Here is a 24,039-nt window from a genome sequence, read left to right as displayed (position 1 = left end):
TCCAGGAAGTGACATCACCATGTTATCCAGGAAGTGAAGCCTTGATGCTGTAGTAAGTGCAGAAAAAAAGCACTTTATAAGCATTTCCCGTAAGTGTTTATTGGCGATTTGTATAATTTTTGGGAGGCAATACAATACTTTAATAAAAAATTTTCTTCTTTAAATGTAAAAAAACAAAAAAACAAAACACCCCTCCCAAAAAACACTACACAATTTCCACTTACAAAATAATTTTTATATAAAACATTTAAAAATAAAAAATATACATATATTTTATATCACCACACCCATAACGGAGTGAACTATTATCTCATTATTTGTCCCACAGGATGAACGCTAAAAAAATGAAAAAACTACACCAGACTTGCTGTATTTTGTTAATGTCCCTCTGAAAAAACAAAACAAAAGGAAAGCAATCAAAAAGTCATATGTGCCTAAAGATGGTGTCAATAGAAAGTACAACTTCTCCCACAAAAACAAGCCCTCATCTGTCGATTACAAAATGAAAAGGTTGTAGCACTTGAAAGGTAAAATGAAAAAACCTAAGAAAATTGCATGATCATTAGAAAAAACCTTTATCCAATTTCAAAAGAGTTCCAAACCTCAAGAATTTTCGGCCTCAGTAAAGTTGAGATCTTGTCCATATAGGGTAATCTTAACAAAAATCCCAGAAAACATTGGCTGCCGTGGTGAAGCCCGCCCGACCCCCCTGGCGGAGCCCCTTATACTTACCCCTTCCCTGAAGTACCGGTCTCGGACCCCGTCCCGCCGCCAATAAATCCCCGTCGGAAGCCGTGCGTGTGCTCACCAGAGATGAGTCTGACACCCATAGAGAATGACTGGACAGGGTCCGGTACCGGGACTTCTAGAGGGGGATAAGTGTAAAGGGCTCCACCTGGGGGTCGGGCTGGCTTCACCCCGGCAGCTGGGGTGACAGGTCCACTTTAAAAAAAAAATAAATAATAATAATTGGACTCTAAACTGCTCAAGAGATCTTGGTTAGAGATGAGCGAACCGTCCGAGGTTCGGGTTCATATGAACCTGAACTGTCGGCTTCTGACTGCCGATGTCTGCCCGCTCCGTGGAGAGGGTGGATACAGCCGGAGGACCGCCTGGAAAACTGGGATACAGCCATAGCCATAGGCTGTATCCCAGTTTTCCAGGCGGTCCTCCGGCTGTATCCACCCTCTCCACGGAGTGGGCAGAAAGCGGCAGTCAGAAGCCGACAGTTCAGGTTCATACGAACCCGAACCTCGGCAGGTTCGCTCATCTCTAATCTTGGTCAACTGTTCAACATCAAAGTCCAAGGTCTTCCGAAATGTGTCCCATCCAATTTCTGTCTATATGACCACACTGACCATACTGCTCTGCTGCTGAACTGCACTTTGCAATGACCCAGAGCTAATTTGGGATTTATGTTTAGTCCATGGAGTGTCCTTTTTACCTTCTAGGACAGGACTTTCTTGAGTGCCCTTGTTACAGAGTGCACGGATGGTTGGAGACTTTGCTTCTAGATCTTTGAGGGAACCCTGCTACTCACTGCAATTCTACAACCACTTACATCAGTACTCAGGGTATCCTTACAATTGCCATTTACAATGATTGTTCACTACAGTACAGTAATCTAAATGTACCAACCACACAACTCTGGCCTCCCAAAATGGTTTTCACTTGTGACAATCCACCATATTCTTTGTCATCCATGTGAGTACACATTTACATAAGTTCTATAATCAGCTTCATATCACACATAAATCTCAGTGTTCAAAGGGAATCCCTCACTAGGTTCATGTGGCCTTAAATAAGGGCAGCATAAACTAGTGACAGGAATGCTGTATTACTTACAACATTCTGTTCCGCCGTTCTCCTAATATGCAGAATAGGATTCTTGCCACTCCTCTCCCCGCACCTTCCAGCTGGTGATTGACAGTTGACTGCCTATACACAGCATGGATAGATAACCGCCAATCAGCAGCTGGTGGGTGGAGTTTTCTGCTACTCATGAATATCCAGGACTACTGGGCTCATGCACATAATGGAGAGGACTATTTATTGTACATGTTATTCAGGAGGAGATCTCTGGATCATCTGCACGGAACAATGTAAGTGATACATCATTCTGTTCAGCTTCTCTGTCACTAGTTTATGCTACCCTAAGATAGGACAGCAGAAAACTACTGACAGAGTCTATTTAAACTCTGCTCACATAAATGGCAGGTCTTCCCCTTTCTGTCCTTTATTTAACATTACAGCAGTTATCTGCTTAGTCATAATGCTCCTTTGTGCTTTGTGCAACATATCCATAAACTTTTATATCTCACTACGGACTGATAAATAACATGTTTGTTCATTCAGCTACACTTGAACTTAGAGCATTATAAATCACAAAGGGGATAAAATATACAAAGAAGACTTTCTATCAAATAGGTGAAAAATGTCAACACTTCCAGGAGCTGAAATCCCATTGATCTGTGTCAGGGCAACGTCTCAGCTCTCTCGCAGGGCCTTTCACCAGCAAAGTATTACAAGAAGTGGTCTGTACAAATGACATTCATATGAACTTTATTATCTAGATTAGATTATCAAGGGCAATCACATCTGCATACATTGCATCCTGACATAGATGGGTTGTGCAAACAAACAACCAGTTTCACTGCCAGTATAAGGGAGTGTAAGGGCCCTATTCCACGGGACGATTATCGTTAACGATAAACAATCCAAACGACCGCTATTACGAAAGACCTGAAATCGTTCGCCCATTTACATGGAAAGATAATTGTTACTTATGATCGTTCTTGCGGTCATCTTGTTGTCGCTATTGCATTCGTCACTACTGCGAACGACCGAACGACTTCTTATTCATTGCGAACGAGCAACGATAAAAATAGGTCCAGGTCTTATTAAACGATCAACGATTTCTCGTCCGGTCGTTAGTCGTTAACTGCTATTCAAACGATTGTCCTTTAGATTCGAACGATTGAACGATAATCCTCCAGTGGAACAGGGCCATAAGGGTCTGGCAGTAGAAAACTATCATGCCCAAGTTCTTGATGGGTAATTTTTCCTTTGGAGAGATTCTGGCCCTATTACACGGAACGTTTATCAGCCGTATTCTGCAGATTTCGGTAGTTACGGACGATAATCGTTCCGTGCAATAGAAGGCAACGACCAGTCAGCATGAACAATGTCGGCTGATCGTTGCAGTCGTTTGTCTTTCAAAATTTTTGAAAGACAAATGACTCAAACAGCAATGATCTGCTGCCCTCGCTCTGTGGAATAGGAGCGGCAGCAGCAGTCTGCAGCTATATGCTATGGGCTGCCCGGACGATCTAATGATCACCGCCCCCCCTCAGCTCGGGATGGAGGGAGATGAGGCACCAAAACAGAACAACAAAGACTTAATTTACAGCTACATTACTGGACTATCTCCGGTTGATATTCGTCTCATGTAAAGGAGTCAGTGATTAAACGAGAAAAAGCCCGCTCATCGACTGATCGCACGTTTTGTGTGGGCAGTAAAATCGCTATCAGCTGCATATCTCCCTGTGTAAACACGGGATGTGTGGCCGACAGTAATACTGTATATTTAAAAGGCCGCACAATTACTCATGCCTTCTGAAAGGACTGCAAACCATTGCCTATGGGCCCTATTACATGGGACGGTTATCGTGCGAAAAATCGTTAAATCGTTCGAATTTAAACGATAATCGTTCTGTGTAATTGCAATCAACGACCGAAAAATCGTTCATAAGTTGTTGCTCGTGGATATAGATCTGAAGCTAAACTTATTGTTAATCGTTCGCTGTAATTCCATGTTCGTTCGCTCGCTGTAATTCCACGTTCGTTTTTTCACTAATCATTCAGTGTAATTGCACATTGTTTTTCTGGGATCAGAAGGAATAAACGATCATAGTAACGATCGCAATAACGATCATAGTGACGATCGTAACTAACGATTATCGTTCTGTGTAATATGGTGAACAATTTCAGGTTAACGAAAACCATCTCGTTTGGGATCATTTATCGTTAGTTGTTAATCGTTAAAAATGGCTCCGTGTAATAGGACCCTATCTCGTCCATATAGAGCCTGTCTACAAAGAAAACGAGCGCCGATCAGTAAAACTGGCACTCGCTTGTGACTCCAGAAGGCACGATCCATCGCACTGCCGGGATTGTTCATGCGGCCAATTAATTATACTGCAGTAACTTTTACTGCAACACAGAAGATGCGACCAGCCGGGGGTCAGGCATTTCCCGCTCATCAGCTGATCACTGACATCGCCTGAAGGAGCGTGTATAGCAATGTCTAAGTCTCCACATGTCTTCTGGCTCTCACCTCAAGCAGGAACTTTACCCCTTCATCCAATCCTTGTAATGATTTTAAAGGGGTAGTTCACGGAAAAAAAATTATCTCAAATCAACTGATCCCAGCAACTGTCAGAGATTTGTAATTTACTTCTATAAAAAAAATCTTATCAGCTGCTGTATGTCCTGCAGGAAGTGTATTCTCTCCAGTCTGACACAGTGCTCTCTGCTGCCACCTCTGTCCATATCAGGAACTGTCCAGAGCAGCAGCAGCAAATCCCCATAGAAAACCTCTCCTGTTCTCCAAACTGGAAAGAATACACCACATCCTGCATACAGCATCCTACATACAGCAGCTGAAAAGTACTGGAAGACTTTTTAAGAAGAATTTTTAATAGAAGCAAATTACAAATCTCTGGTACTTTCTGGCATCTGTTGATCTGAAAGAAAAATGTTTGCAAACAATCCCCTTAAACCATGGATGGGGAACCTTCGGCCCTCCAGCTGTTGCAAAACTACAACTCCCATCATGCCTGGACAGCCAAAGCTAAAGCTCTATACCAGGCATGATGGGAATTGTAGTTTTGCAACAGCTGGAGGGCCGAAGGTTCCCCATCCATGGTTTAAACCAAAATGTGGAATTATTGAAAGCAGCTATGCATATGAATGGTAAAATAACTCAAGATTGATATACAAAATAAAGTGAAATTGTGTGAAAAGGTGGATAATGACGGAAGCATGAACACTAAAATAAATTTTCCACAGCAGTGAATACAAATAAACTTAATAATCATTATATATATATATATATATATATATATATATATATATATATATATATGTGTGTGTGTGTGTAGATATATATATATATATACAAAAATTCCCTGAAATATAAAATATATTTTATAATAGTATTAAACAGCAAGCGGTGGACGTGCAATATCACAATAGCATCCCCTCACTAACAAGCTAACCAGCAGTCTTTGTCTTCGGAGGTGAATACCATGGATAACATATCAGTGATGGGATCGCTATAAGGTGGGAGCCGGCCCCTGGCTGGACTTTATTAGAGCCCAGTTATAAATACAATGCTCATAGACAGAGATGCTCTAACCACTGATAAGTCTCAGGAAATGAATCTCTCCCGGAGCGCTGCCCCTTATCTTCTAAACGGTGAGAATTAATACCTTACTAATAAAAAAATGGGATATTAGGTAACCAAAAGGGAAAGAAGGGAAGGATGATAGCATCAAACCCTGAATGTGCTGAAGGCGCGGAGAGCAGGAGGTCTTATTACCTTATATTTTACACATTTTAATAAAGAGTTTCTATAACGTCCGTCATCTCTGCGGATGAGCAGGGGCACAGCTCGGGCAAGTTTTCATGCCGCGCCAACAAAAGCTGGAAAGTTTGTGTCTTCTCGGTGAAATTAATATAATGACTTGAATGTTAGGCAGTGCACATGTATAGGCTGTATCGCCATGTATTATTCAAGCATGGAGAGGGGAGATTTTAGGGCATGTGCTTCAAACACCTTCAAAGGCGAAAATATTTTTCTTTCAAAACAACTGGTTTCAGAAAGCTATATAGATTTGTTTACTTCTATTTAAAAATCTCCAGTCTTCCAATATTTATCAGCTGCTGTATGTCCTGCAGGAAGTGGTGTATTCTCCCCAGTCTAACACAGTGCTCTCTGCTGCCACCTCTGTCCATGTCAGGAACTGTCCAGAGCAGGAGAGGTTTTCTATGGGGATTTGCTGCTGCTCTGGACAGTTCCTGACATGGACAGAGTTGGCAGCAGAGAGCACCGTGTCAGACTGGAGAGAATACACCACTTCATGCAGGACATACAGCAGCTGATAAGTATGGGAAGACTTGAGATTTTTAAATAGAAGCAAATTACAAATCTATATTACTTTCCAAAATCAGTTGATTTGACATGAAAAGGTTTTCGCCAGAGTACCCCTTTAACCCCTTCAAGACAGAGCCCTGTGATGCAAAAAAGTCTGGCTCAGATTAATGCAATGTTCCTCTCCGCCTTCTAAGAGCCATAGCGCTTTTGTTTTTCCACCTACAGGGCTGGTTGGGGAGTAATTTTTTGCGCCATGATCTCTAGTTATTTTTAATATCATAGTATCATAGTATTATTTCACCCACTTCTTGAGAGCCTACTACACTGTTATACTTTTAATATCATATTGGTGGTTGACTGCTTTTTATTAATTTTTTGTGATCTATAACTTAATAAAATCAGCAATCCTGGTGCGTTTTTTTTCTCTTTATGTCTTTCACTGTGCGGGAACAGTAATGTTATATTTTAATAGAATGGACAATTCCGCACGCTAAGATATGTAATATGTTTATTTTTTTATATTTTTATTTTCATAATGGGAAAGGGGGGTCTTTTAAACTTTTATTGGGGGATTATAAGGGTTTTTTTTTAATACTTTTAAAAATGTTTTTATTACACTTTTTTTTTTTACACTTTCATTTACTGTAAAATATGCAATCATTAGATACTGATGCATATACTGATCTATGCTACGCCATAGCATAGGATAGATCAGTGTTATCGGCGATCTATGTATAGAGCCTGCCTGAGAGCAGACTTTATACATGAATCGCCCATCCGACAGGACGGAAGTAAGGAGCTTACCCCCACCTGTCGGCACATGCGATCGGGACCCCCGTAGCTTGATCTGTCACTGAGTACCTTAAACGCAGCGACTGCTGTAGATCACGACGTTTAAGGGGTTAATGAGAGTCAGCTGCGGGATCACAGCTGCCTCTCATTACCTCCGGCCCTGAACACTGATGTGAGCGGGATCACTCTCACTGCAGAGATCCTGCTCACATCAAGATGCCCCGTCAGTCAGGGACGCATATATACATTCCTACTGCACGGGGTATGTGCAGTAAGAACGTATATATACAGATTACTGACGGGAAGGGATTAAAAAAAAATCGGGATGTGGAAATATACCCTCATCATTCAGGAATTTAATTGGAAATTCCAATTATTAAAGGGGTATTCCCATTTTGACACGCTATCTCCTATGCATAAAACAGGGCATCTCTAATATTGTGTGGAGTCCCAGTGGTCGGACCCCCCATAATCTCTATGTTATGCCCTATCTCATCTTGAGAATAGGGGCCCCAAAATCTTTGCTGGATAGAGCAGCACCCACTGCTCCATTCATTCGCTGCTGAGCAGCTGAAAATAGACGAAGGTTGCATTTGTCTATCTCCAGTGGTACCACCAGATAATCAATGGAGGGGTAGCAAACATGCACAACTTACTGTGTTAGTCCCCCGCAATCCAGCTCAACAACCCTTATCTATAAATGAGGACCACCAGCGGATGAAACCAATACATTTTATATATATATATATATATATATATATATATATATATATATATATATATATATATATATATTAGTTCCGTCCTGGATACCACTGGGAGGACCCCCTGTATGATATACATATGCCTAAATTGGGCAAGTAGATGTCAGATGAGCTCTAATACAGAACTCTAGAGAGGAGTTACACTTTAATCTTTTTTATTTGATTTCTCAGTATATTACCATCTTATTGCCATTCTGTTATAAACTTGTTTTTATCGCTTCTGATTATGAGATGCAGTGAGAGTTCTGCAGGTTATCGCGCCCTCTGCCGACACCTACGGCAGAGTAGGTTGTCTCCATTACAAGCAGTGTTCATTGAAGGGTTTCTCCTTTCTGTGAATGGGCTGGAATTTGACCTCGTCCATTGAGACACATTACATAACGCTGGACTATGAACTTGGTACTAATAACCAATGTCAGATACAGCCCTAATTTACTGTACATTGACCCGTTCTATGTCACAAGGAGCGATTCCTCAGAGAGACATAAATCTCAACACTGTACTATGGCTCTTTGTATACCATTGCAGAGAAGAAATGACTGCTGCATCTACCAATGTATTGCCTCTTTATATTTATATTGATGTGTGATCTCTTATGACATGCCAAGAAGACAAGTAATAACACACAGAATGGTGAGGTCTGCTGAGAGAGTCCCAAGTTATGGGAGGGACCATAGGCGGTTAGACCAAAGGCATTTGCAAGAACAGAATATATGGCTCCATATACTGTGTAGTGGCCATGGTGGGTTACTGCATATAAACAGGGCGCCACAGGTCTGGCCCAAGGCTATGTTCACACAACATTTTTTTGGCCACTTCACAGCTTTTTTAAAAAAAAACTGGTACCTGTTTGAATAAATTACTTTAACCATTAAATTATATTGGTGTGCCAATTTGCCTATACAGTATATGGTACTATAGCATATAGTACTATTGCACAACCCTAGTACTGTAGTATATAGTACTTGTGTTCACAACCTATACTGAAGGGATATATCAGCATTAGACTATGTTCACACAACTTCTTTTTTTGGCCATTTTGCATGACTGTCATTACGACTATCATTTGCATACACCGGTAACACTTGGCGCCAAAATGACGGTCGTCCAAAAAAGCGGCTAAACGGCCAAGAAAAAGACGTTGTGTGAACATAGTCTAAAGCTGATGTATTCCTCCACTCGTAAATCTTTCTTGCTGTAATTGTAAATCACTACCCGATGCCCACAAAATTAAAGGGGAACTATCAGCAGGTTAGACAAATCTAACCTGATGATAGCCCCCTATTGTGCACAGGGCGATGAGGAGGATGATATGTCTCTTACCTTCCTCCTCTGTGCCGCTCTTGTGCTGTAAGCAGTATAGTCCTCGGTATGGAGCACCATTAGGAGCACTGCCCTGCCCCCAGAGCGTGAGCCGCCCAGCTCCTTCTAATGATAATCAATGGAGTGGGGCAATGGGGGTTCAGACCGAGAATTACACTGCTAACAGAATGGGAAGGGTGCAGAGGAGGACGGTAAGAGACATAGCTTCCTCCTCTGCGCCCTGTGCACTACAGGGAGCTATAAGCCGGTCAGATTCTTCTAACCTGCTGATAGTTCCCCTTTAATGTAATGTAATAAATTGCCCATGTAATAGCAACTTATCTTAAGGTGCCTGAAGTGTGCAGTTAAGTTCCCTAAGCACCCAGTAAGTGTTCCTGACAATGCACAGCTCTGCATAGGTTGTCAGAAGTATATAACAATTACCTATGATTAGACAGCTAACATCAAGTCTCTTAGCAGTGTGTGCTGAGGACGTCATACGCCGGGTTCTCTCCTGATGCTAACATTACACTTGGCTTCGTAGACTTTAGAAACTTTCCAGGTTTGGAAGGAACCCAAATAATGAATCACCTTTGTTATGACAAAGCAGTATCCTTCATAGCTAAGGGGCTTTATTCTCCTGCCCTCCTAACCTGCTTTACTTTAGGGAAGAACAAATGGTTCTGAAAATGTCAGATTGCAGAATTTCCTTATACTGCCAAAAATCTACACGAAAAGAAAACAGATCCATATGTGCACTTGTGCAATCATGTTCGCACATCTGAAAACAGTCTAGCTCCTTACAGAAGCTACAAAACTGACCTTCCTTTGAGCAGATTGTGTTTCTGGAGCATCACATTTGTGGGGTCAATTAAACACTCAAAATGGCCAAAAAAAGAGAACATTCATCTGAAACTAAGCAGTCTATTCTTGTTCTTAGAAATGAAGGCTATTCCATGTGAGAAATTGCTAAGAAATTGAAGATTTCCTACAACGGTGTGTACTACTCCCTTCAAAGGACAGCACAAACAGGCTCTAACCAGAGTAGAAAAAGAAGTGGGAGGCCGCGTTGCACAACTAAGCAAAAAGATAAGCACATTAGAGTCTCTACTTTGAGAAACAGACGCCTCACAGGTCCCCAACTGGCATCTTCATTAAATAGTTCCCGCAAAACACCAGTGTCAACATCTACAGTGAAGAGGCGGCTGCGGGATTTTGGGCTTCAGGGCAGGGTGGCAAAGAAAAAGCCATATCTTAGACTGGCTAATAAAAGAAAAAGATTAAGATGGGCAAAAGAACACAGACATTGGACAGAGGAAGACTGGAAAAAAGTGTTGTGGATGGATGAATCCAAGTTTGAGGTGTTTGGATCACAAAGAAGAACGTTTGTGAGACGCAGAACAAATGAGAAGATGCTGGAAGAATGCCTGACGCCATCTGTTAAGCATGGTGGAGGTCATGTGATGGTCTGGGGTTGCTTTGGTGCTGGTAAGGTGGGAGATTTGTACAGGGTAAAAGGGATTCTGAATAAGGAAGGCTATCACTCTGCACCGCCATGCCATACCCAGTGGACAGCGCTTGATTGGAGCCAATTTCATCCTACAACAGGAAAATGACCCTAAACACACCTCCAAATTGTGCAAGAACTATTTACAGCAGAAGCAGCAGCTGGTATTCTATCATAGGTAACGGAGTGGCCAGCGCAGTCACCAGATTTGAACCCCATTGAGCTGTTGTGGGAGCAGCTTGACCGTATGGTACGCCAGAAGTGCCCATCCAACCAATCCAACTTGTGGGAGCTGCTTCTAGAAGCGTGGGGTGCAATTTCTCCAGATTACCCCAACAGATTAATAGCTAGAATGCCAAAGGTGTGCAATGCTGGAATTGCTGCAAAAGGAGGATTCTTTGACGAAAGCAAAGTGTGATGTAAAAACAATGTTATTTCAAATACAAATCATTATATCTAACCTTGTCAATGTCTTGACTCTATTTTCTATTCATTTCATAACGTATGGTGGTGAATAAGTGTGACTTTCATGGAAAACACAAAATTGTTTGGGTGACCCCAAACTTTTGAACGGTAGTCTACATTTTCGCACAGTTACAGATACCCCATTCAACTGCAGACTGTCATTTGATGCGGATGTTGGGGTGGAATCTGTGCCAAAATCCAATTATAGGTGAACATAGCTTGACTTTGCCAATATCAAGCTCTGAACATGTGACGTCTGAATTAGAGACACGTTCAGGATAGTTTAAAGGGAAAGTGTCACCAGAAAACAACCTATTGTTAAAGGAATGCTCCAGCTTTTTTCCCCTTTGAAATCAACTGGTGTTAGAAAGTTATATTGATTTGTAAATTACTTCTATTTAAAAATCTCACGTCTTCCAATACTTATCAACTGTATGTCCTGCAGGAAGTGGTGTATTCTTTCCCTGTCCATGTCAGGAACTGTCCCGAGCAGTAGCAAATCCCCATAGGAGCCTCTTCTGCTATGGACAATTCCTGACATGGACAGGGAAAGAATACACCACTTCCTGCAGGACATACAGCAGCTGATAAGTATGTGAAAACGTGAGATTTTTGAATAAAAGTAAATAAAAAAAATCTATATAACTTTCTAAAATCAGATGATTTGAAAGAAAAAGACCTTTGCCGGAGCACCCCTTTAAATCAAGTATTATAAAATAAGCTTAAGATCAAGCTAGGAATATCTTAACTTCAAGGATTTCTTTATCACATTCTGTTACATGATCATTGTGAATACAATAACTTTATCACCTGTGTTTTGTGGTACAGTGTTTGGCCCCATTCACACGTCCGTGGTTACGGGTCTGCAACTGCAGCAAGAACATAGGGCTTATAGATTTCAATGGCCCCGTTCACACATCTGTATGTGTTTACCGGGTCGTGATCTGTGCTGCAACAAAAAAAAGCGCAGGTTCTAATGCGGATCCAAATTTGATAGAACACTACTGATGCAGATTCATAGTGGAGTCCACTGGTCTGTGGCTGCGGGCTGCACTATGGACATGTGAATTAGGCCTTACAGGGTACCAATAAGGCACAATATAGATAGGCGACTTACCTCCTCATCAGAATCATCTGCAAACGCTGAATGTTTGGGTACACAAGCATTTTTCTGTTGCAATTTCTTGGGAATAATAAGTCCATACCTGTGAAATGCAAGATCCAGATGTAAATATTTGGTAGGAACTACACGTTACAGCATAAATATTGTCCATTTCACAATCTCAGTGTATAATGTCTTCAAGACTTTTTCTGGGAAAACCCAGAATGCTGAGTAAGCAGAAATCAGCCTATATACTAGCATCTCAAAGTGCAAGCGCCTGCAGTCTGTACCCGCACATCTAGTCTGGGTTAAAGAATAAACCCAAGTATTTTATTACAGGGGTATTCCGATATGGACATTTATGGCCCAGCCACAGACATCTTGATTTGGAGGAAGATGTGGGCACTAGAGCTGTGACCCATATTGATCAGGCATTTATGGTTATATCCTTGGTTATGCCATAAATCAACGTCTTATTACATGCAAACATTTTGCAAACGATCAACGATAAAAATAGGTCCAAATTCTATCAAACGACCAACGATTTCTCGTTGTCTGCTATTACACTAAACGATTATCGTTCAGATCCGAACGATCTAACGATTTTTTGAACGATAATCGTCCCATGTAATACGGCCCTTAGTGTATGGGGCCGCAACTTCCATTCCCAATCTCTAAAAATGAGGCTCCTGCAAAAAAATAAGTAGCAATGCTCTGCTAAAGAGAGCTGAAGTTGAAGGGCAACTCCAGCAAAAAAAAAAAAAAAAAATTCTTTCAAATCACCTAGTGCTAGAGATTTGTAATTTACTTTTATTAAAAAATGTCTTCTAATACTTATCAGCTGCTGTATGTCCTACACATCTAAATCAGTTATATACAGCAGCTGATAAGTACTGGAAGACGTGACATCTTTTAATAGAAGTAAATTACAAATCTCTAGCACCAGTGGATTTGAAGGGATCTTTATTTTTTTTTGCTGGAGCTGCCCCTTTAATGCCCAAATGACTGATGTCCTACTCAGCATCAAACACCACGACTAAGTCTTATGACATGATTTCACTGATAATAAACGTGAAGATGATATAAAATACAATCTGGGAATGGTGACATATAAAAGCAGTAAAAATATAAATACAAATGAGAGGCCGGACGGGCGCTGTATATTGCTTTATGTGCTGTGGGTCTTTGTTCTATACAATATTGTGTAAGACATGCTCAAACTCCTTGATTTGATGAGCTCTGCTGGACACTGAACGCCAGAAGCACAGATAAACTGGAGAGAGAACGGAGATGAGGAATGAGCAGGTCTCTTGCTTACCCAACCACCTTAGAGGGGCTCTCCGGTTTACACTCCAGAGAGTTTAGTCCAACCAAGATAAAGCAAAGTTGTAATGTTTGTTCTTATCTCATTTGAATTGGTTACCACTCTTAAAGGGGCTATGGCCATCTTAAAGGTTATCACCTATCCACAGGAGAGGGGATGACTACTCACCAATGGAGGTCTGATCACTGGGGATACCTATGATCCATAATAGCCCTAGGTGAATGGAGCAGCAGCATGCATACCTGACCACCACACCATTCTCTGTGGGACATCCAAACACAGCTAAGCACTGTATTCAGCAATGTTCTATAGACAATGAATGGGGCCAAATATACTGTTCCATTTACTTGGGGGACAACCATGTTCTGTTCTTGTAATCCACAGGGGTCCCGGCAGTCAGACCCTCACCAATGGGTTAGTTATCCCCTATCCTGTGGAAAGTGGGTAGCTTGTAATATTGTGATAACCCCTTTAAAATGGCTCCCACTTATTATGTTTTGGTTACTATGGAATTATCAGTGGATACCAATCTGAATGCATGTACATTGCATCTTCTTATAGCGGTGCCAAAACCGAAATATGTTTAAAGTGGTACGCTGGCAAAAATCTTTTTCTTTTAAATAAATTGGTTTCAGAAAGTTACATAGATGTGTAATTTACTTCTATTCAAAAATCTCAAGTCTTCCACTACTTATCAGCTGCTGTATGTCCTGCAGGAAGTGGTGTATTCTTTCCAGTCTGACACAGTGCTCTCTGCTGCCACCTCAGTCAATGTCAGGAACTGTCTAGAGTAGGAGAGGTTTTCTATGGGGGTTTGCTCCTGCTCTGGGAAGTTCCTGACATGGACAGAGGTGGCAGCAGAGAGCACTGTGTCAGACTGGAAAGAATACACCACTTCCTGCAGGGCATACAGCAGCTGATAAGTATGGGAAGACTGGAGATTTTTTTTAAATAGAAGTAAATCACAAATCTATATAACTTTCAAATGATTTGAAAGAAAAAGATTTTCGCTGGAGTGCCCCTTTAATTCTTTTGACTTATCTTTCCATATAGAAACACTATTTTACTGCTATGCATATTTCATGTGATTAAATTCTTAGCTACTTGAAAACCTTAAGGACACACAGGCTGCCCAGACAGTTGCTTTGTTGCATCTAATGCATCTCTCTCCGTGCACAGTGACCAATGCAGGAGGCTATATACAACAATGGGCTTCCAGTATGCATCAGCAGGTAATGTGCTGGAACGTGGGGAGGGAAATACTTGGGAGACAGGAGGTGCTTTCTCTCATAACTTCTTTAAGAAGGACTTTACTGGGTGGTAAACTTCAAGAGTGATGAGTAAGGCCGGCCTCACGCATCACCAGTTGCACTGTGTTTGCTGTTGTGTAAGCGTGGACTGTCTCCGAACATCTCTGACGACAGCAGCTTATCCCCCTGACAACAAAAGGGATGGCCATGTCGAAATCCAAATGCCCGACCTGTCTTTTCTCAACATCTGCCGTCAGGGGAGAATCCCATTAGAACTTAAAGGGGATATCCCAAGGTTTATAGTTATCACCTATGCCATCACCTAAAGGATAGATGAGAATTAGCTGATCGTGAGGAGTCCACTCTGATCACAAAAAAAACAGAGGTTGCTGTCCCCTAAGAGAATGGTGTGGCAGTATGATAGTGAGGGGTCCAACTGCTGGGACCCCACTATGAATAGAGGTCGCCTAAAAGAATGGCATGGCAGTATGTATGATCGGCCACTGCTCTATTTACCAGGGCTGTGGAGTCGGAGTCGTGGAGTCGGAGTCAAAGCTAGTTTTGGCTGGAGTCGGAGTTGGAAAAAAAATGTACCGACTCCAGCTTTAAAAAAATCTTTAAAAAATTTAGAATTGAGTTTTGATATGAATTTTATAAGTTTTGCTCATCAATATATTTTATGAGCAACATTCTAATAGGTCACTGGCTCTATTAGATAAGGGGATCAGGGAAAAGTTGTCGGCCACTATTTGGCAGCTTCTTTCTGAGCTGGAAGAGTCCATTGTGTGGGGGGGGAGATCTGTGCTGTTCTCTTCCTGGATGCTGGATGCCTGTATATGAGCAGCAGTGTAATATGAAGATATATATCCTATGTAATATAGAGGAGGAGGAGGAGACATAAGTAGCTGTAACCTCTGTCCTCAGTGTGGTGTTTTCTCTCTGGGAGAAGATTGTGTGCTTTTCTTCAGTGTTCTATGGCTGCAGCTGTGTGTGTGCACTATGGCTGCAGCAGGCTGTGTGTATGAGTGCTATCGCTGCAGCAGGTTGTGTGTGTGCTCTATGGCTGCAGCAGGCTGTGTGTGTGTGTGCTATGGCTGTAGCAGGCTGTGGGTGTGTGTGTGTGTGTGCGCGCGCGCTATGGCTGCAGCAGGCTGTGTGTGTGTATGCTATGGCTGCAGCAGGTTGTGTGTGTGCTCTATGGCTGCAGCAGGCTGTGTGTGTGTGTGTGCTATGGCTGTAGCAGGCTGTGTGTGTGTGTGTGTGCGCGCGCTATGGCTGCAGCAGGCTGTGTGTGTGTGTATGCTATGGCTGCAGCAGGCTGTGTGTGTATATGCTATGGCTGCAGCAGGCTGTGTGTGTGTGTGTGTGTATGCTATGGCTGCAGCAGGCTGTGTGTGTGTATGCTATGGCTGCAGCAGGCTATGTGTGTGTGCGCGCGCTATGGCTGCAGCAGGCTGTGCGTGTATGCTATGGCTGCAGCAGGCTGTGTGTGTGTGTGTGTGTGTGTATGCTATGGCTGCAGCAGGCTGTGTGTGTGTGTGCGCTATGGCTGCAGCAGGCTGTGTGTGTGTATATGCTATGGCTGCAGCAGGCTCTGTGTGTGTGTGTGTGTGTGTGTGTGTGTGTGTATGCTATGGCTGCAGCAGGCTGTGTGTGTGTGTGTGTGTGTGTGTATATGCTATTGTGTGCCCCCACAGTGACCCTCAAAATCACTATGTGTGACCCCTCTCTATCAGTATGGCTGACCCTTCTGTATCACAGGGATTTGGCAGTTTCTTTGTGTATGGTGAATATTTAGTAAGAAACATAGAAGATTGTCAGCAGGAAAAGACCACCTGCTCCATCTAGTCTAGTTCTGAGTTGTTCAGGACATGGAGGCTGGAGACTGGCTGCACCCACTGCAAACACAGAGGAGAATCTGCTTTATATCTTTCCTTATTTCCTCATAAATTGCCCCAGGATCATGTAGGACATTAGGGAGAAGCTGCTGAGCCAGTGTGATAAATAACTTCCCTGGTATATGACCGGCCATTTATGAAGGAGCCGGAGTCGGGAGTCGACTCCACAGCCCTGCTATTTACCCTTGTGAACATAGCAGTGTTTAGTGCTCAATTAGGTTAATAAGTTCCATAAAGAGTGATTGGGGCAGTGGGCAAGACAATGGTTCTCTGATCTTCTGATCACTCTCTGTAGACCGATGATGACTTCCAATAAACCTCGGAATAACCTCTTGTAATGTTTCTCCAGGACTTTCCTATGGGACCTGCTTTACCTCAGCTTCCACCTATGTAACTAACAAGTGACAACTTTCCTGACTGTTATACAGGGAACTCACAAAACACATTGGTTTAGTGTGTAGCAACTAATATGTTGACTATTGCTGCCCCCTGCAGGACAATGTTGGTTAAAACTTCAGAAGCTAAAAACGTGGCCATGAAAATAAAACAAAAATTAAAGGAAAAGACCAGCGCTTAACTTTTATCTGTTAATTGAAGCATATTACAATATAACACAGTAATGCTGGGTTTACACGGAGCGATAATTCGCCCGATCGTACGATTAACGATTTCGAAGTAACAATTTTTTTTTAATAACAATCAGCGTTTAGACCGAACGATATATCGTACGGAAAAATCGTTTTGCGATCGCTTAAGCCTATCTCGCATATAGGTTAAATCGGTGAGAACGATCTGCGAATTTTTTTGCGAACGACCAACGACAATGTGAGAACATGTTCAAAGATTAAAATGAACGATTTCTCGCTCGTCGTTTGATCGTTTGCTGCGTTACACGTACGATTATCATTCGAATCCGATCATTATCGTGCAAATTCGCACGATAATTGTTCCGTGTTAACGCAGCATAATGTGCTTCAATTAAAGGAGAAGTCTGGCCTCCCTGTTTTTTTTTTTTGTTTCTTTTTAAAGGCGGGGCACAGAGGAAAATAAGAAAGTATTAACTCACTTCTCCCCATGCCTCTTCAGCCCCGGATGGCCGCTGAGGGATCTTCCACGCTGCACATATCACAACTGGCTGCTCAGGCAGTCAATGACTGGGGCGGGATGCCACTCCAGTCACTGGCTGGGTGAGCATCCAGTCCATCAGGAGAGGCATTCCCCCCTAAGTTGTGAGGTCATCACAATTTCGGGGAAAATTCCTTCCAGCGGGTGTCCCGAGGCCGGTGAGAGGGCATGGGGTTAGGTAAGTTAGGACTGGTTATTACATTCCCCCTGTCCGTTTTTGAAAATGGCCAAACTTCTCCTTTAACATTTTTGACCCTCTTCCCTATGTTTTCTGCATTGTGAAGACTTTGTAAAGTTCTCTTTATTGGGAGACGAGTTTGGATGAACCTGAGGTGCACTTACCTCAATCAAAACCTTTTTTTGAAAAGGTATTCTACACCGCTACGGATTTTGCTGAAGGCAGGAGTGTCGTCCTGCTCCCTGAAACCTATACAGTGATACCTTGGTTTAAGATTAACTTGGTTTAGAAGTAACTTGGATTGAGAGCTCACAGGTTTTCAAAATTGTGACTTGGTTTAAGAGCTGGGTGGGAGGGGGAGTTGGGGAGGGACATGGTCTGCATAGCGGGGTCTACAGCCCTGTACTCTGACCCAGGAAGTCTCCTTCACCTTCCATATCATAGCAGATCCACTTCAGGCTGGGGCTTGCATCTCTGTTAGTCCTTGTGTTTCTCATACTCTCCAGTCCTGCTATAATGTGCCTGCACTCACACTTAGCTATACACACTGCTGCTATAATGTGCCTGAACTTACACTCAGCTATACACACTGCTGCTATAGTCTGCCTGCACTCACACTCAGCTATATAGACAGCTGCTATAATGTGCCTGCACTCACACTCAGCTATATAGACTGCTGCTATAATGTGCCTGCACTCACACTCCACTATACACACTGCTGCTATAACATGCCTGAACTTACACTCAGCTATACACACTGCTGCTATACTCTGCCTGCACTCACACTCAGCTATATAGACTGCTGCTATAATGTGCCTGCACTCACACTCAGCTATATAGACTGCTGCTATAATGTGCCTGCACTCACATTCCACTATACACACTGCTGCTATAACATGCCTGCACTCCCACTCAGCTATAAAGACTGCTGCTATAATGTGCCTGCACTCACACTCAGCTATATAGAAAGCTGCTATAATGTGCCTGCACTTGCACTCAGCCATTCACACTCTGACAGCAGCCATGATTCTCTATTCTAGCCTGTTGTACTACGCTACTGCATTATAGGGATCTGCAGTTGCTATACTGTACAGTAACTTATAATATCACATATTTTTTTCATTAGTTTTGTATGTTATTCAGAATATAAAATAATTAAATAATTCTTGGGGTGTGGAACCAACTGTCTGCATTTCAATGATTTCCTATGGGAAAATTTGCTTTGGTATAAGAGTAGATTTGGATTACAAGCACAGTCCCGGAACGAATTATGCTCGTAATCCAAGGCACCACTGTATTTGTAAATCATGGAGATGGCTCCAAAAAAAGGCTGGGCTACGTGAGCAAAAAGTAAAAGTATTTTTTTTCTTTTTTTGCTACCGTAATGATAATGGGTGTAGTAGTAAAGGCATAGTAGATGAGGGGTGAAGAAATAGTAGATATACTTGTGGTCTGGGTGGGGGACGTAGGGCATGACGTGTCAGGCCCGCTTAACCAGTGAGCAGAAGAGGTGGGAGCCCACTATAGCCACTGACTGGCTGAGCGGGCCTGGAACGTCACATCACAAGTCCCATCTTTACACCAGGAAGCGGCCAGGGACCGGGGACTGAGGTGGCTTACTATAGGCATCAGTGCTGGAGCCAGGGAGGTAAGTGCATGTAATTTTTTTCACCCATCCCCTCCCAGGCAGTTTTGAAAAATATGTCCGACTTTTCCTTTAATTTTAGTTTTTCTCCCTGTAAGTTTTATTCTTCTGCAGAGCACCTGCACTGCTGGGGAACGCCCCCTGAGCATAATAGCAAAAAGGCTTAAATCTTAATGCTAAAAAAGGACATTACAGGGAACCTGTCACCCCCCGTGCCAGGGTGACAGGCTCCCGACCCCCGTTAGAGCCCCCTATACTCACCTAATCCCGCCGGGTCCCGCTTCTGGAGGTGGTCGGGTGATGAAGATCTCAGCCGCTGCAGCCCGGCGCGCGCGCTGAGAGATGAGTCCAAAACCCATAGAGAATGACAGGAGAGTCCTGCGCTCTGTCATTCTCTATGAGCGTTGGACTCATCTCTCAGCGCGCGCGCCGGGCTGCAGCGGCTGAGATCTTCATCACCCGACCACCTCCAGAAGCGGGATTAGGTGAGTATAGGGGGCTCTAACGGGGGTCGGGAGCCTGTCACCCCGACACGGGGGGTGACAGGTTCCCTTTAAAAAAAAAAAATGTTTGTCCAGAATCCTTATGAAAAGCCCTATATAGTCATGAACTTTACTTAACACTTAAAAGTCAGCTTTAGGGTATAAACCCACACACCGTATACGCAGCATATTTACTGCTGCGATAAGCAGCAAACACGCAGCAAATACGCAGCAGATTAGATCTAAATAACTGAACACAGCATCAAATCTGTACCAACAAATCTGCTGCGTATTTGTTGTGTATCTGCTGTGTATACGGTGTGTGGGTTTGTACCCTTAAGCAACACTTAAATAGTATCACTTGTGCAACACTTCATGATGTATTCATACACACAAGAAGTGTGTTTCATTGGCTTGCCAAGCATACTGTACCTTTCCAGAAGCTAAGAGAGTTTTCCAAAGTTTGGCAACCAGCTGGGTGTCAAGGAGGTGGAGCCCATGTGATCAAGTGCCTCAGCCTGGCATGCCCCTTGCCGAACATCACCTCTGAGCTCAACACCACCCGCTTGACATTTAGCTGAGAAAGGAAAAGGCAATTTGATAGGTACTATTTGTTTTTATATCCTAACAGATATCCAACAGTGTCTGCAGCTCTTAGCAACAGAAAGCTGTAGAGGTGTATGGATTCAAAGAGGATCCCAAAGATTCTATGTTTTATTTTTATACCGACGACAGCTCCTCAAGCACTACATGGGGCCAAACCACAACCAATTGATAAACTATCCATTCCAGTTAAAAGAAGGAGGCCCAACCCCATTATTGGGCAATGTTCACACACATAACAATGACCATTGATTAGCAACAGCCGTTGTTATAATGGCCAAACACCGACAAGTGTCTGCATGTTCCTGTGGCCACCAGGAACATTTATTTCCATACGGCTTATTCAGGGTGTTTATGGAAATCAATTAGGCACTGAAATTCATACACACCACGGATGAACAGACTGCATCTGTGAGCATGGAAGATTAATAACGGCCGCTGTTTGTGGATTAATGGATATGATCATTCTGTTTCATGGCTGCACCAAACAACGGCGGTTGTTGGTGTGGCATGTCCATGGAACGAAGCGGCATTGCACTGGTTTTAATGCAATGCTGCCCAGGCTGAAAAGAATAGCTGCTTTTTCATTTTAAAAAAACAGGAGCCGTTCTTTTAAAAAATAGTATGCTGTTTGAACATAGCCTTACTCTTAGATGATGGTTTCCTGCATGATTCATGAAATGCAACTTTTATTTTTCTTCTATAATCCAGCATGTACAAGAGAAACCACTGAGGAGTCTTATCAGGTGTAAAGCCAAAGACGACTAGTTATAAATCAGCAGCATTCCTTCATCCTATAGGTTTTATCACAGCAATATGTCAGCCTTATTAGTGTTTCTACAAAGGATGACATTCTGGAGTACTATTTTGGCGGCCAACTTACAAAATCCCTCATGTTTCTGGTATGCTCATATAGGTCCTAATCCACAAAGATGTTGGTGCAAGATCCATGATCCAGTGTGCAATGAGTGCCAATTTCATCGAGAAAGATTATTTGGGAGTCCGCAGCTACGTCTATACAATGAAAAATTTTCCAACAGTTTGAAAAGCCATTTGTGAATAAAACAAAGTGCTGCATTAATTTACTGGGGCTAATCCACATCTAAAACAGCAAAGAAATGGGTAGTATGCTTTGTAAAAATGACAGAAATCAGGGGGTATGCCTCCCTAGTGGGCACGGGGTGCTGAGGAGGACAGTATGTCTGTTAGATGAAGGTTTGTCTCTTACCTTCATCCTCAGCGCCGTTCCTGTGCTGTTAGTTGTGCCTGATAAGCCCTTAGGAGCACTGGGGGCGTAGCTACTGACAATACAAGCACCGATTCGGCCTGCTCCCTTCCACTGATAATCATTAGAGGGGCAGACCAGCTGGGGGCCGTAGCCCCACCCACGCACGGTGATGGGGGGGCAGCTTGGTTTGGTGCTTGGATGGGCTGTGGCCACGCCCCCAGTGCTCCTAACGGCTCAGCGGGCACAACAAACTACATAGGAACGCAGCTGAGGAAGAAGGTAAGAGACATACTTTCCTCCTCAGTGCCCCATTCACAATAGGGTTCTATCAGCAGGTTGGATTCATCTAACCTGCTGATAGTTCCCCTTTAAGAAAACATGGCCACTTTATTTCAGAGACAGCCTGACTCTTGTCTCCAGTTTGGGTGGGGTTTCGCATCTCTGTTCCATTGAAATAGATAAAAGCCAATTTTGTTTTACATTCCTGTCACCTTAAGGCTGCATTCACACGTTCCGTGTTCTGCACGGAACACGGACATGGAATGCCCGGGCAGCATATGTGATAAGATGCTGGGAGCGGGGGAACTGTACAGATATATGCTGCAGTGGGGCCGGCTGTCCCGGCTTTGTGAGTGCATGAGTGGTGTCACTGATGTGCCGCAACGCTGGGGATGGGGTCTCTTGTGGCTGGTGGCATAATGCTGCCTACGGCCAGAAGTGACTGACAAGGCTCCCAGCCCTGTCAGACACAGTGGCGCATTTAACTGTATGCGCTCCTAAATAGGAGCGTGTATGGCTACAGGGGGCACTTGTCTGGGTACTAGAGCTGGCCCAGGCCGCCATGCAGTGCATCCAAAATTCCGAATGTGCATCCAGAAGTGTATCTATGCCCAATAGAACCCTATGTCTCAGTAAATCTATACAGATTTCATGATGTGTAAGGAGCCTTATATTAGGAATAGACATGAGCGAACCGGGTTCGGGTTCGAGTCCATCCGAACCTGAACGTTCGGCATTTGATTAGCGGCGGTTGCTGAACTTGGATAAAGTTTTAAGGTTGTCTGGAAAACATGGATACAGCCAATGACTATATCCATGATTTCCACATAGCCTTAGGGCTTTATCCAACTTCAGCAGCCACCGCTAATCAAATGCCGAACGTTCAGGTTCGGATGGACTCGAGCATGCTCCAGGTTCACTCATCTCTAGTTAGGAATCATGGCTGTGAATACAACCGGTGAAGAATCATTGCCTCCTGACCGGCCCCATACTCTACAGTCATAGCACTTAGTGTATGTAGTAAGCCTGGTGCAGCCCTAAGTGTCACCCCACAATGTAGTCCTCAGCCCTGTACCCTGTGTATGTCATACTCCAATCTGCAGAAGTCACCATAGGACTATACTGGACATATATAACACATACAAACATGCATACAGCAGTGACCTGCAACCTGTGCAACTCTGCTGTGAACTACAAGTCTCAGCAAGCTCTGACAGCTGCAGTTTCACGACACTTGGAGCCACAATTTATGACTCTATATAATTACACCCCGGCCTGATATCATGGAACACGTGATAACAGACGTATACAGGACTTGGATATACCCTCCCCATACAAACACAGTCTATGTATAACAGCTCTGCTCTACTTCTACTTCTACTTACTGCTTCCCGGGAGCCGCCATCTTGCCTGCGCAGTGACGGTGTGCGGTGTCCACGGCTGCACATTCGCCACTGTGTTTAGTTTCGGTAACACACGGGGGGGAAATAACCGCGCTAATGTGTTATATAGTGTGGCAAAGCGTCAGCTACCCGAACACGTCTGTACTATCCCATAATATAATACGGTAAGTAATACGAAAAGTCAACGAGCGTGGCGAATCTGCAGAAAGGAACGGTAAGATGACCGGAAGTCGCCGAAGGGTCTCTGGGAATTGTAGTTTTCGCGGCTCTGAGCCGAATGAACTGCAGAATAACTCATTTTAATGTGTCAGGGATAGAAGAACATCTGCTGAGAGCTACAACAGTGACCCATACACTGCAAACCACAGAACAGGAAATCACTCACTAAATACATGAACAAGGAAATGAACTTTTATTAAAATAGGAAAAGTTAATCTGTACTCTAATATAACTGTAAGGCTATAGTCACACACTGGGGGAATTTATCATTATTTAGTGTGTCCAACATACTGTCTGCATTATGCCTGTTGTATTT

The 24,039-nt window shown here is 43.2% G+C and overlaps 1 protein-coding gene across 3 annotated transcripts in view; it reads right to left on the bottom strand.

Annotated features, from left to right (window-relative positions):
- The window catches only part of NSRP1 (nuclear speckle splicing regulatory protein 1), a 42,509-nt gene extending 18,916 nt beyond the window's left edge, over positions 1–23,593 (bottom strand). Inside the window, exons 1-3 of one of the 3 annotated variants that reach the window (XM_069944665.1) lie at positions 21,478–21,572; positions 12,105–12,192; positions 11,798–11,936 (exon numbers count right to left, since the gene is read on the bottom strand). Coding sequence is in view for 1 of the 3 variants with exons in the window: in XM_069944663.1 (XP_069800764.1) it covers positions 12,105–12,192; positions 23,487–23,506 (108 nt within the window). In the remaining 2 variants the exon portion in view is untranslated. Of the gene's footprint in view, positions 1–11,797; positions 11,937–12,104; positions 12,193–21,477; positions 21,573–23,486 lie in introns of those variants that run through there. The other 2 variants (XM_069944663.1, XM_069944664.1) reach the window with 2 other exon arrangements.
- Positions 23,594–24,039: the final 446 nt, after the last annotated feature.

Source organism: Dendropsophus ebraccatus, chromosome 11 (assembly GCF_027789765.1).
Source record: "Dendropsophus ebraccatus isolate aDenEbr1 chromosome 11, aDenEbr1.pat, whole genome shotgun sequence".
In the NCBI taxonomy this organism is placed as follows: domain Eukaryota; kingdom Metazoa; phylum Chordata; class Amphibia; order Anura; family Hylidae; genus Dendropsophus; species Dendropsophus ebraccatus.
Note: the sequence above shows the minus strand (reverse complement) of the source record. Positions and strands in the feature narration are given on the sequence as shown.